We start from the raw sequence: 14,347 nt of genomic DNA, 5'->3' as shown, positions 1-14,347 counted from the left end.
GCTTAGTAAGCATTTGTGTACTGTGACCCTGTACAGGTTCTGAACTGAGGTACCTCGAGTTGGATCTGCTGCTGCAGTTGTGGTCCAGTTTATGCATTTGCAGTGCTACCACCTTTCTTGTTCTCTAGAACTCTTTGCAGCTTGGCTTAGGGGCTGGCAGGATTTGTGAACTTTCAGGTATCTCAGCAGTGTGTGAGTGATTTTGGAGTAGGAGAGATGCTGTGATGTGACACTGCCATTTTGTGTTTGACTGCATGGGGAATAGTAGTCAAGTGTCCCGTGAAGAGATGGGCTCCTAGCTGAGGGTGCCTCCAGCAGCCCCTCCTCCTCATGGGACCTACCATGGCAGAGTTATGGTGGGAGGGAGGCTAAGAGGCACTGACAGTCAGTCCATCCTGAATGTATGGCGTTAGGCATGTTCACCCTTCATTATTCTGTTAAAATTCCTCTTGCACAAATGTTTCCCTTTGTTTCCAGTCTCTGCAGTGCTTTAGTAATTAACAGCATGTGTTGATATGCTGTGTCCTGGGTAGGATGCATGTCTTCCTCTCTTCCGTTGTTCTCTCTTCTCCTCTCCCCTTCCAGATGTGATGGAGGCATCACTAATATTATTAGGGGTTGCCAGATTGACATTCATAACACAGTACACTAAAAGATTTCAGTGCTTTGTATGGAGTTCAGGAGTATTTTCCACACGTGAAAAAACTATCATTGTCATAATTCTCCTAATCTTAAAATTTCTGGGTAACATAAAATTTTTTTAAATGCTAAAATACTTCTCTTAAAGATAGGACAAGTCTCCTCTGTTGGCTTGATTTTGTTCCAGCCCTCTTTTACTTCTTATGGCAGTACAAAATGTTGCTAACTTTTGTCTTCCCTTCTTCTGTCCTTTTGTTGCAGGTCTTGATGATTGCCTGCAACAATATATAAAGAACTTTGAGAGGGAGAAGATTAGTGGCGACCAGCTACTACGGATTACTCATCAAGAGCTGGAAGATCTTGGCGTCACACGAATTGGCCATCAGGAGCTTATCTTGGAAGCAGTAGACTTGCTCTGTGCACTGGTAAACTTCTTGGGACAAAGTGGGGAGGAGTAAACAGTGTTTACATATTCACACTTTCTGTATTCAAATTGCTAGTCCTAAAGACTATTTAAGTAGTTCAAGAAACTCCTAACATGCAATGTACGAACAAGCTTAGCACTTTAAACCAGAGGTAAGGTAAAGAGCAAAATCTATTGATAGGGCAATGTTTGTTAAATAAATTGATATCAGTGATTTCAGGCTTGCATATCTGTCTTTGTAGAATGAAAGTTTATCTGAAATCACAAAGTAGTCTGGGTTTGGTTTGGAATGTAAAACAGTTATAGATGTGAATGAAGTAATTGAGTGCTGGTTGCCCTTTACAGGCAGAATGTTCTGATATTGACCATGTCATTTTTCACTGATGTTCTCATGCAAATTATATTTTAGATGATTCTTTGAGCTTGATGAAACATAGCTGCTTGTATTTCACAGAAGAAAGGATTAAATACTGAAATAATTATGTGTAAATAATACATAAATTTTTGATGGAGCATACAGAGGGATTTTCATAATGGTCTTTTCACTCAGGTCATGTCATGCATAACTGGGATTATGTGCTTGCTGAGGGGTGTGGTGCTGAATTCACTCTTCTTATGAACTTTTAGTGTGTGCCTGTAAAGATTAGTGGTAGATTGGGCACACTGTCTGGATCCTCTGCTGTAGGATGGATTGTGAACAGCTCTGTTAAGAAGTACTTGAGTGCCTAAAGTGGTGTTTTGTGGATTTTTAATGCGCAGTACTTTTTCAAGCATCAGAAGGAGCTTTAAGAAAGCTGAATCCCAGCAGAGGCAATCAAAGACAGTAGGCTGAAAGGCTCTTCAGAAGGGCCTCTGGGTCCTCCATGTGCAGTAGCTTTTCTGAATACTCTGTTGCATCTTTGGGAGATAGGTGTGAGAGGTAATGAAAGGTGAGAGTAAAAAAAAAGATTTTTTGTACAGGAAGACATTTGATTTTAAACACATCTTAGATTCTCTTTAGAATAGTGTTTCTAGTAATGTTGCAATGTGGCTCAGTGCAATAAGTTAACTCAGCGATTTACTTTTTAAATAATGAAGAAGTTGCAATCTTATAAAAAATGCAATTGATATAGAAAGGAACATAAGGAAAGTTATTCACAAAGTACTTTTCTCATCAGACAGTGCTAAAGAAAACTTTAATGAACTTAATAAATACTTTAATTAACTGAGACAGATAAAGTCTAAGTTAGAATGAACACTGATGACCATTCTTCCCAGTCACAGAGAGAGACAGATTGTGGTTCTTTGAAAAATAAAGTGTTTTTACAGAAAAAAAACCCCTTGTTTATTACTGAAATTTCTTTTTTCCGTAGTATCTAATTACAGATGTTATCTTTAGACAAACAAACACAACTTGTCTTTGTAGCTCCCTTATCTTAGGCAAAAGTGTATGGAACAAAGTTGAATATAAAATAAGGAATTTGTAGCAAAGGCTAACACTGCATCCTTAATGCAGGCAGCAAGTCTCTACCTTCCTGGTCCTCATTGCATGTATCGTGTTGTCTGTTTTTTTGAGTTCGTCTGAAAACTTAATCACTGAAACACAATAGCATGTGTTCACATCACAGCTTCTAATTTAAGCTGAGGTTTTTGCAATCTCACAATTGGCTCCTGATGGCTCCTTGGGGATACAAAATATGATTGTTATATTGATTTTAGTGGATTTAATTGGAATTTATTGTTCACCAATCAGATAAACCTCTTAGAAAATTTAATTCAGAGACAATTCTTTAGGCTGTATTGGTCCTATACTTACAGGCTTTTCTTTTTTTTTTTTTGCATCAGTAAGTATCTGTCCTGGTTAGGACTTGCCTATTCTTCTGATTTGACTTTAGTGTTAGCTGTATTGTTTAGGAGAACATTAAGCCTATGACTCTCTAGTCTAGCATAACTGCTATGCAGGTAGTCACTATGCAAGGGGTTTTTGGATTATCTGAGTTTTTTCTGTTTCACTGGTGTTTGACAGAGGTTTCATGATAATTTAACATAAGTTACAAGTGTCTGATCCAAATGAGTTAACATCTGTTTGGATGCTGGAGAAGATGGGTGGCCTGATGGGGTAGGAATAGTGAAGTTAATTTTGTCTTGCAAGCATAATCCCTCATTGATTTAAAAAATAGTTATTAAAACCCAAAAATTGTTGCTTCTGCTTCTCCTCTCCATTCTCTCTGAGTTAGTGAGTGACCACCTAAAGAGTTTTTGGCATTGAGGTCAACTGAGGGGACAAAACCACCTCCCACTATTCCTCTCTGTTCCCACACTGCAGGGGAGAGTTTGCAATGCAGAGTTGCTGTCACTTAGGAAAGCTTCTGCAATGATGATGGCTGATGGGGTTTATTCCTCCTGCCCTTCCCAGCACTTTTTGGGTATAAACTCCTACTTGCAGTTTCTGCCCTGTCTGCTGTGGATATGGCAAGTGGCAAAACAGATGCTTGTGTTGCATGCCTGTAGTTCATGAGGCACCATTTTCTTACTGGGGGAAAGTGGAGAGCCTGAACAAGCATATCTGACTGGTAAGGAGAGCGCGTGGGACCTCCTTAAGCCAGATGGAGTCTACTGAACAGAGCTAAACAGGCAAACTGATCTCCACAATAATAGTTGGGAACCAGTTATGATTGATAGCACTATTTAAAGGATGTTTTTTACTGGGTTTTGACAGAAGGTGAGTGGGTGGCTATGGTCTCACACAGTATTCCCCTCCTGTCATAAGCACTTGCAACAAATGGATCCTCCAGTGTTCGTTCGCTGACCAGAAGACAAATGGTGGCCTGTGCTATAGTAGAGACTGTCTTGGCTGCCAGCCTGCCATTCTGTGCTCTTGGACAGGACAGCAAGCACTCAGGGAGTGAGATTCACAGGTTTTCTTTTCCTGTGGTGCTTCTGAGAAGGAGGAATAAAGTTTTTGCCCAGCTGCTACTGCAGTTACAGGTCACACTTGCTCATAATGGTGGGGGTGTAAATACCATATACCATCACTGAAGCTGAACGTGCCCCAGCAGAGGGCAAGGAATTAACTAATGGGGTTTGTCTCTTCCCGCTCTCCTTCAGTCTGTGAAGGTGGGAGCATGTTCAATAGATAATCATGCCTTGGTGTAGCTTTGTGTTTTATAAAAGCCGTATGTCAGAAAGGGCAAGATAAATGAAATGTTCTTTGTGCTTAAAAGAAAGTAGTGAGGTCTGTGATGGTATTTTGTTGCTGCTGAGTTTGTTACACGGTTTTCAATCAGTGAGAAACATTGAGAAACCACCATGACAGATACCTGCCTGCATAGTTATTTTATTTCCAGCAAGACATGTCTATTATTCTTCCCTTTCTGTTTAAATTGGGACATGCAACTGAGATTGCACTGGTGGCATCAATATATAGATTTCTAGTTCATGTGGACGTGCATTTTTATTCATACTAACGAAATCTCCCAATGTAATTGACATCTCAAAACTGATTGAAAATGGTAAACTAAGGAAGTGCATGTCAAGGTTTAGAGATGCAGGAGAAAGTGTACCAAGCTAGGTACCATAGTATTTTCTCTCCATACTACTACCAGGTAATAAAACATCCAGTTGTTCATCAGTTCTAACATCGTTCTTAGCCTTAATATGATCCTTTTCAGTATGTGTGTGATGGTGAAGCTCATCTAAGACTGCTTTACATTTCGTCAATAAACATGCAGTAGTGCAGCAGACCTTCATCCACAAATAAAATGTGATGAGCCTTGTTTCTTTGATGATTGCTTTAAAAACCAGATCTGAATGATCAATGCCAACAGAAGGTGAATTCAGGAAAGATGGAGATAATGCTTACAAAAGAGAAATGTATAATGAATAGCAGATCGTATAGGTAATGCCATCAGATCACTGTATCAGTGTTCAGGTTTGGAGAGAATCTGGAGGTCTTGTAGTTCTTGATATTCCTAATTAGGCAGCAGAAAGCAGAGAAATGCACATAATTCTTTTTCCATCATCTGTTTGTCAGAAGATGGAGTTTCATTTATCAAAACTGGGTATGACCATGTTTTGCTTGAGTGTCCACAGACTGAATTTTATGTCTGCCTGGTATCATATTTTTCCCTGAAAACACTGTACTTTGCCACACTGCTTGGAGAACAGAAAGACTGAAGACTGCACAGCCAAACATTGCTTCTTTCATCTTGAATAAAATTATCTAGTCTACCTGACATATCACCACAATATCTTGATTCATGAGGATTCTGGGTTTTTTAGGTTTTTTCTTTTGGCTTCTCCAAAGTACCTTGTTCATTTTGTTTGCATGATGATTAAATTAATTTAATTTGATTTTGAACATATTCAAATATTTTTTAAACAGAGACCTGAAAGTGGGAGACATTTTGTTCTGGAAAGATAAGAATATTTCAGAAACTTCACATATAATTTTTGGATGCTTTGAAGTTTTCCATAAACAAAGAACTTTATAGAGTCCTTGTGAATTTGCAAAATACTTCTTCAGGGAATCTGCATTTGTGTAGAATAGACTTTGGTTACAAAATAAAACAAAACAGTTTTTGCTTTATACAGGATACTGGTTTCAGTTATGCTAGTTATTTAAGTCTGCTGTGGCTGCAGAGGAATTTGTTATACACTGTTTATTTGAATCTGTAAAGTTAGAAGATTGTAGCAGATGAAATAGCATTATTATTTGGCAGAGAAAGCATTGGTGTGCAGTAAGAGCATGAAATTACTTATAATTTACCACTAACACAAAACATTTATATGCAAATGAATGTAAAAAATAGACCTACTTTACCCGTGAATGATTTGATTCCTCTTAAGAATTATGCCTTTTATCTTAATTTCATCTTCCTGCCATTTCTCACACAGAATCTTTTCCTTTGCACTTATCACTAGTCAGATCTTAAAACTACTTTTTGTCACTAACAGTGAATATTAGACTTAATCATCATACCGCTAAATGAGAAAGATTTCCTTTCACACTGGAGGTTTGTATGTCCTGGAGTTGGGATTTACTGTTAATATTCTGCATGCTCATAGCAGAAAAGTTACCTACCCTTTTCACTATTGCCCTTTGCCAGTTAAAGTTCTGCTTATATATTGTATGCCTTCCTGTGTTCAAACTGAGCTGATTTAACTGCAGAGAAGGAAATCGTGAAGTCCATCACCAGATCAATAAAGCTAAGGTGTTAAAGGTTTTCTGATAGCTCATATTTGTGTGGCTTGGCTTCATGAACGCAGATTTGGGCAGGGCTGTCCCCACGTGGCTGTGCCCTTCCAGCCTGCGCAGTGGATTTTAGGTGAGGCTCAGCGTGCGCAGAACTGGCCCCACCGTTTCAGTCCTGAGGTTCATCTGCCACGGCCGAGCGAGCTTGGACAGTGCCAGTGAAGTCCTCAGGACTAGAACCTACAGCACCCGGCATTTCCCAGGAGGTCTCCCATCCAAGTACTAGTCCAGGGCTGACCCTGCTGAGCTTCCGAGATCTGACGGGATCGGATGTCAGGGAGGCATTTATATAGATCCCATTGAAAATGTGTTAGCAGACCTTTTAGACAGAACTGCAGTAAACCCTGTGGTTTGCCAATAGCAGTAAATATGTCTGTATGCAGAGGGTGAATGTCCTTCCTCCTGCCAGCCTCAAAAATCAGTTATGGATCCTAGATACTATTTTTAATTTTTTTTTCCTTTGGAATGTTTGCAGGTTTGGGTGAGTATGAAATATGTGCCCTGGTTCTTAGAGTCATAGCATAGTTTGGATTGGAAGGGACCTTTATAAGGATCTAATCCCCAGTTAAAAGCAGACTGAATAAAAATAGCTGTTACATTGTAAAATGTTTTGAAGAGTAGGGTGTTCATAGCAATTACTTAATTCCTTTTTAAACAAAAAAATTAAACTTCTGATTAACTGTTTAAGACTGTGAAATGCATGTAACTGAGTAACTAGTAGTTTCTGCTGTGGAGAAATAAGGGCACTTGTCTGACTAGGGACAAAATGACATGAGAAAGTAGAAAAACAAAAAAGTAATGAGCACTTGGTGTTTCAGTCTGTTGATTGAATAAGAGTTAGAAGAATCGTTTATATAATTGCTCTATTAGTGCTACAAAGCATGACCAGGGCTTGGCTTTTTGAAGTGTTGCTTGATTGTGCTGTAGGAAAAGAAGGGCATTTTTCAAGAAAGGGCTAAATGAGGATGATTATGAATCTTTCCTGAGTTCTGCAGGGTTATAAGTATCATGCACCTGAGTCATTTTCTGACTGTAAACATTTAGGACAAATACTCTTTGAGACCATTTACCTTTTAATCAGTGTATGTTTAATAATTGCAGTAAATGATATATGTGCTATCTGGGGTTTTGTTCTTATCTACTTACTCTGTGTTTATGAAACAGATGTGCTAGGATCATGTGTTGTGCACTTCTAAATTACCCCATATGTCAGTGCTATTTGAAGGAGAGATAACCTTAGTGCTGGTATTTCGTGATGCTGGAAGAAGGGCCGTTAGAAATACATGTTGTAGGCAGATCTGATGAGGTATAAAGTTACATAAGGCACCTTCCATATGACAAGCTGTGATATCAGTTGCTAGCAGCTTTGGGCTGGTAAGCTGTCTGCCTCATACTTTGTGGGATGTGTTCAGCCAAATGCTTTAGAGAATGAGGTTCAAATGCATTTTGTTCATTTTTAAAAACAACTTTGGAGACAAAAGTTGGAAACTTGGTGAAGTTTTGCCTGCCACAAATTTGAAGGTGTGGTTTTGAAGTGGCTGCCATGTGCTGTGGTGTCCACATGATGCTGTTTTGATTATTCATTTAAAATATTCCTTAGGCTTCTTGAGAAATGAGGATTCTATGAACTTTACTGTTTCCAGGCTGGTTGGTTAGAAGCAAAGAAATTACACTCAAGAATTAAATATAGAAGATGAAAGCATTGAAAAATAGCAAAGAGTAGAATTAAGCTCACCTAGGGTGATTTTAAGTCTATTTCTTAGCACCATATGATATTTTTGCGTAAAACTCCTTCTTTCAGCCTGTGAATAAGTGGAAAAAGCCTTTATGTTGCATTAGAGAGAAAACTTAGCATCCCACCTCTGTTAGTTATCCATATTACTGAGAGATATCAAATGTAATTGAGAGGTTGCACTTCTTTCCACATAATTTATTACTCAGTACAACCATCTAGACTATAAAATTTGTCTTTTTTTTTCAAAAGGTTGCTATTTTTTCCTTCTTTAAAATACAGTGTTTGTGTGTGTGATGATAAACACCAAACAAAAGTAAACCTTTACCTTTTGCAGTTTATACAGTCAACAGTTGCCTTGTGCAGAGAGGCAACCAAAATTAACTGATGTAAGCACTGCTATCTGCTCTGCCTGCCTGGTGAAGATACTGCTTTTATTTTCTTTTTGCCCCCAAGCACAAGTGTTAACAGTAGTATCTTCAGTTCCCATCTTGTGTCTCTTCAGTAAGAGCTGGCACTGATCACTGCATGCCTTTTTCTCCACTGGTGTCCTGCAGTTTTTCTGGGCTGAATAGAAGAAACAGTGATTTTGGGGGGTAGGCAGTGGAGCCATATGCTCATTTCTCTGTCTTGGAGTGTTTGTAGGAGTCAAACAGTGTCACTGAACTTGATGTGGCATTTGTGCTTGGAGCTGTAGAGGTATTCATGGTTACATAAAAGTTGTGATTGAGACTTCTAGGGAATTTCTGGATTTTTTTAAATGGGACTGTGGCTATGTCTGTATTTCATATTGCAGTGTGTTTAGATCTGAGCTTGGCTATTTTAGTTAGCTGACATATCTTTGCTTTTGCAATGGACAGTATGAAAATACCCTAAAACTAAAGGTCTTGGCTGCTTCTAGACACTCTGTCTGAGCCAGCAGAGATAGTTAGCACTGTATGAGTTAGGAACACTTCAGACTTTAACCTGTGCTGGCAGTGTCAGACACACTTCCCTGCCAGCAAGAGTCAAGTGAATTTAACACAGGAAAGAGATGAAATGAGGTCTGATTTTTTCTTATTATTACTATTTTTAATTTTTATTTAGTGAAGCAGGGAACACAACTAATGAACATTCATCAGTCTAATCCAAGAAAATTTCACTTCCACATTTGATTACTGAACTCTGTTCCTACTCTTGTGATGCTGCTGCAAAGATGGGCTAGCAGAGGGACTAGGCTGGCTCTTCTCACAAAAGAACTGAGCAAAACTCATCAGTGATGATTAGAGCTGCTGCTTGTCAGCATGTGAGGAAAAGAGCTACAATTCATCACTCACACTGTCATGTGAAGCCACAGAAAAGTAATTAGCAGGTAAGATGTCTATTAATAGCTCCCACCACCTTTAGTTCCAACACCTGCTGACAAGCTATTACTCTGTGTAGCTTAGCTTCATCAAGTTCTTGTTTCATGATTACCAGAAGAGACTCCATTAGAGCCATTTCTGTTGAGGCAGGGTGTCTGCAGAAACTCTTGCCCTGTGGCCTCTTGTTGAGAAAGCGGGTGCATAGACTTGTGTCCCTTCTGGTAATCTCTACAAGCACGCATGGATTTCTTTCTGCTTCTTTCAGTGATGAATTTATTTTGGCTATTGAAAGCGTTACTTGTGTTAGTGCTGGCTAAATGCAGACATGGGGAAAACAAAGAATTGTCTCCTTTGCCTGCAATTATCTTCTTATGGTGCTTGAAAATAAACGCAGTGCATTTCTAAGAAAACCGTATTGTTAATAGCATGTTATCACATGTAAAGTATGATTACACTTGGCAGTTTTTATTTAAGCAATCTTTTTTTCCCCAGTATTAGAACATGGAACTCTGTCCACTTTTAATGTGGACCAGAAATACTGATGATGAGCAAAGTGGGGATTTTTTTTAGCTTAGCTGATGTTTTAGACTCCTTCTACTACAATAAACTCAGCTTCCTAAAATATATATTCTGCCTGAAATTTATCTCTGTATTTTCCATTTCTGGCTTTATCTGTCCCATATTATAGGTGGAGGCTTCACCGATGTCTTTGCCATCCTCATGTAAGACTGAATTTTATATGTAGCTTAGGCTGAGTTTTTGTGTTAAAGAATACACACATAGACATTTGATGAATATGTGTGAAAAGAGGCTTTGTGTCTGTTAGCAGTGCCTCTACGTTTCCTCATATCTGATGGTGAAAAAAAATCTGAAAAATAGTGTGGCCGTAGGTGGCCATCACTTAAATGTTAACAAGAGGCCACTAAGATTTTATAGGAGCTGATTTTCTAAGGAAGCATGTACATAAATGCAGCCTAGGTTCCTATTGTGTAAAAAAATTGGAATGTTGTTTTGCTTGGTCTGCAGTGTTCAGTGTTGCAGGTTTTCTTTTTTGCTGGTGCTTTACTTTCTGGTGGGGCTGGAGGTCTGTGTGCTGCCTGCCAGGGTCCCGCTGCGGGGGACATGTCACAGCAGCACAGGCTGGGAACCAGCACCCACCTGCCTGAGTGGATGAGGTACAGACAAAGTGACAGAGTGAGGGATGGCAAAAGACAGGGAGGTAACTAATTTGGCGTTGTCGAGGAGCATTAGGGTCCATCCTCGTCCTCGGTGTAGCCTCCCCCAAGCCATAGGCTCTGTGTGGGGCATGTCTGGGGAGGCAAGCAGGTGCCTGGGCTTGCCCGGCTCCTTCACCATGCACACCTCCACCTTAGCTTCATATTTGGGTAATCATTGCATTTGGCTTCTTAGGAGCTAAAAAATGCAGCACTTCAGTGTGTTGGGTGGGAAGCCCTGTGGCCAGCCTGCAGTTTGTGGTCTTACCCCGTTGCTCTGGAGCATGTGAGTGCCATGTTGTGTGGGGCTCGCTTGTGGTGATGTCTTGGTTTTCCTGATGTGTAAGACATTTTTGGTGACTTATCATTCATCCAGAATATCATTCATTTGTTTCTTCCCCCAATAATTTTGCCAGAATGAGCTAGATGCTCAGGAAGCAGAATGAAGTAACACCAAACTGACTATTTTTTTCAAATTTACTCCTACCCACTCCTCTATCTCTGCTGGGCTCCCTCAGCCAGAGCAATCACAGTAAATTGCAGAAAAAACCAGACATATTTTTATCTGATGTTTATCTCTTTACTTTGGACTGATTTAATAAGTTATTAGTTATGAGCCATTTAGCTGCATAATAAAATATGTTTTACTTTTCAATCCCAATTAATTGTTTTCATCTTGTAATTTTTTATTTATAACCTAATTCTCTCTGTTATATAATTGCTCTTGAATATTTACATCGTGGAAAAGTCACTGCCCAAACATACAATTTGTCTAATTGGGAACTGAATGTGGAGGCAGAGGACAGTGCCTGTGCAGAAACTGTGCAGCTGAGAAACGCCTGCAAAGCCTTCCTTGCCCCAAAAAGTGTTGTTCCAATAGTGGTTTTTAAAGCACAACCTTAGTGTGTGGTCACTGCCCCCTTAAGCCGAATTCCAAAGCGCATCCTTTGCTTCCAAAAGATGGTGGTTATTTTAGCGTCTCCCTCACAAAGTGTGTTTGGTTTCCAGGCACAAGGAGCTGGCTGGGAGATGGGAGACAAGCATGTACTGTAGTCTCTCCCTTCAGTGATGATCTGCCTTTGACTTGAGAGTGGATGTTGTGGGAGGGCTTGGGGCTCACCACGGCTGGCTTCTGTTTAATGTTCCTGCAGTCCCTGTGCAATTAAAGAGGATTAAATTAATGTAGTAGATGGTTTGGATTAGGAGCATGACAACTGTTGTAAATAATCACCACCTTCTCCCCCCCCCCCCCCTCAATTCTTATAGAAAAAAGACTATGGTGAATAAGCTTCATCGGTCTTAAATTAGCATCTGCAAGTTTATCTCTTCTCCTATCTCTTCTTGTAGACAGATTAGTCTGGGGACCAAACCTGAGGTATGGGAGGAGACCTGGGGAGGACAGGGAGTGTCATTAGGAAGTAGATTTTTCTGTGTGCATCTGAGGACTTTGAGCATCCCACTTACCATCATTTGTGGTAGGAAATGGTCCACCTTTGATAGTAAGTAGCCTTTTCCATTGTCAACTGAAAGTTGTCAGCACCCCATGTTACCACCCTGTGATGTGGTTAAAGTGAGGAGCACCTTCAGAGTTCCATAGTTCTGTAGAGGAATACTAAGCTCAGGTCTGTGCAACAGCTTATTCCTTTGCAAAGGCAAAATAAGATCTCTCTTGTAATAACTCTGTTACTCTGTGTGAGTGAGAAAAACAAATCTATTATAGAAATAACAAATCACTGATGGTATATATTACATTGTAATTGAACATTAAATCAGGACATTCCCTAATGCTGTTTTGGTAACATTTGTACTTTTGAAGGATTTCCAAGTACTATTTGGTAATACTTCTTCATAATTCTGTCTCTGCTGCACAGCTGAGCAACTTAATTTAAGTTTAGGAGATTGACTCTTAAATGGAAACAAAGTTTGCAACTTGACTTTAAATGGGCACCACAGAGCTTGAGCAGGGTGGCACAGTGTTCTCGAGGCAGTGATTCTGGGCATCCTTTACTGCGAAAAAGAATAAAAATAAGGCAATGAATATACAGTAATGAATATATTTCTATCTTTGAAACCAACAAAAAACAATTTACTGTCATGCTGTGTCCATGCTGAATACTTTTGCTGGTTTCAAGCCCTTATGCCAAGTGTGATCTTGGGAATTATTTTCAGTACAAATGCGGGGACTGATCCCTCATCGTCAGATCTACTGAGCAAACCATCTGGTCAAGGTCAGGCTGGATGGTGCACTGACCAACCTGGTCCAGTGAAAGGTATCCCTGCCCACAGAAGGGGGACTGGAATGAGATGATCTTTAAGGTCCTTTCCAGCCCAAACTGTTCTATGGTTCTGTGATTCTGTATTTTACTGAGAGTGATGCACTGCTTTGAAAAACTATCTTCCAGACTAGGTTTTTTCTTCATTTTGACATGTTTTTCTCAGTGCACTTAAAATGAGCTAAAAGATCACTCATAATTTTGGTCTTCTTTTGTTCTGTTTTTATGCACTTCAGAAACAGAACATGCTATACATTTAAAAACTAGTGAGTGGGTGTATTTCTACCTTAATTATTAGGAATAGTTAAGTTTTGAAGCAGAAGAGCAGTCTTGCTGTTCTTGGTAATTCCTGAACATCTGTAAAGCTAACTTTATTTTCTTTGTATTATTTTTCAATGCAGAACTATGGTTTGGAAACAGAAAATCTAAAAACCCTTTCTCACAAACTGAATGCATCTGCCAAAAATCTGCAGAACTTCATCACTGGGAGGAGAAGGAGTGGTCACTATGATGGAAGAACCAGTCGCAAATTACCGAATGATTTTCTCACATCGGTCGTGGATCTGATTGGAGCAGCTAAAAGTCTGCTGGCTTGGTTGGACAGGTAAAAACTCCCAAATGTGTCACAGGTAACCCTATCACACATGTGCACAACCCCCACTGATTTCCAAAATTCAATGTAGACATTAAATGGAGGCAGAATTCATTTACATATTCTGAGAAGATGTTTGCATCAATTTTATTTTTTTGTAATGTCAGCATGCCATTTTCAGATAGCATTTCAGAACAATCCCTCCAAATGCACTGTAACCCTAAACATATCTGGAAACACAATAAATCAACAGGATGGCATCATTAGCTTATACATCTACTTTTTTTAATATAGAACAACTCTCTGACCTGCATAACTCAACTTCATTGCTCTGATACTATCAAGTTGACAAAACTGTGGTCATACTTTTCATTACATAGGTGTCATTGTGTAGTTCCAGAGTGTGTGAGCATATAAACATGCATGTTGTGTTTTAGGGTTTTTAAATGGAAGTGAAATACCTCTGAAACTGTAGAGGCAATAGGAACTGTCTTATACTTTTACTGATGTTACCTATGAAGTATTCATGACCAGGATTTAATTGCTCCCGTTTGCTACACTTGTAGTGATGTTTTTGTAATTAAAACCAGAATAATATGCAGGTATTTAAGATGATCATTGAAACTCCTGAAGTGGTTAAAATTAGTTTATCTGTATGTTTTCATAAAATGCATCACAATGAATGATCATAATCGGAATTAAAAAGCTTATCTTGATTTAAATGTGTATCTTACATTGTAACCAGCACCTAAATTCTTGTTCAGAGGGTGATCTTCGTGTAACTTTTGCAATTCAAATGAATTATTTGGTTTTACTGCTGCGTGTTTTATGTTTCATTTTCCTGAGGAAAACTGGCTTCTGTCCCATAAATGATTTCCATATGAATGGTTTAGGTGA

At 39.2% G+C, this 14,347-nt stretch overlaps 1 protein-coding gene across 9 annotated transcripts in view; it reads left to right on the top strand.

The window, feature by feature from the left end:
• Window positions 1-14,347, top strand: part of CNKSR2 (connector enhancer of kinase suppressor of Ras 2) — a 209,991-nt gene that overhangs the window by 35,827 nt on the left and 159,817 nt on the right. For all 9 annotated transcript variants that reach the window (XR_011697485.1, XM_071551813.1, XM_071551983.1 and 6 more), the window contains exons 2-3: window positions 901-1,064; window positions 13,260-13,462. Coding sequence is in view for 8 of the 9 variants with exons in the window: in XM_071551813.1 (XP_071407914.1) it covers window positions 901-1,064; window positions 13,260-13,462 (367 nt within the window). In the remaining variant the exon portion in view is untranslated. The remainder of the gene's footprint in view (window positions 1-900; window positions 1,065-13,259; window positions 13,463-14,347) is intronic.

This window comes from Pithys albifrons, chromosome 1, assembly GCF_047495875.1.
Source record: "Pithys albifrons albifrons isolate INPA30051 chromosome 1, PitAlb_v1, whole genome shotgun sequence".
Classification (NCBI taxonomy): domain Eukaryota; kingdom Metazoa; phylum Chordata; class Aves; order Passeriformes; family Thamnophilidae; genus Pithys; species Pithys albifrons.
This window is presented reverse-complemented; position numbering and strand designations above follow the sequence as displayed.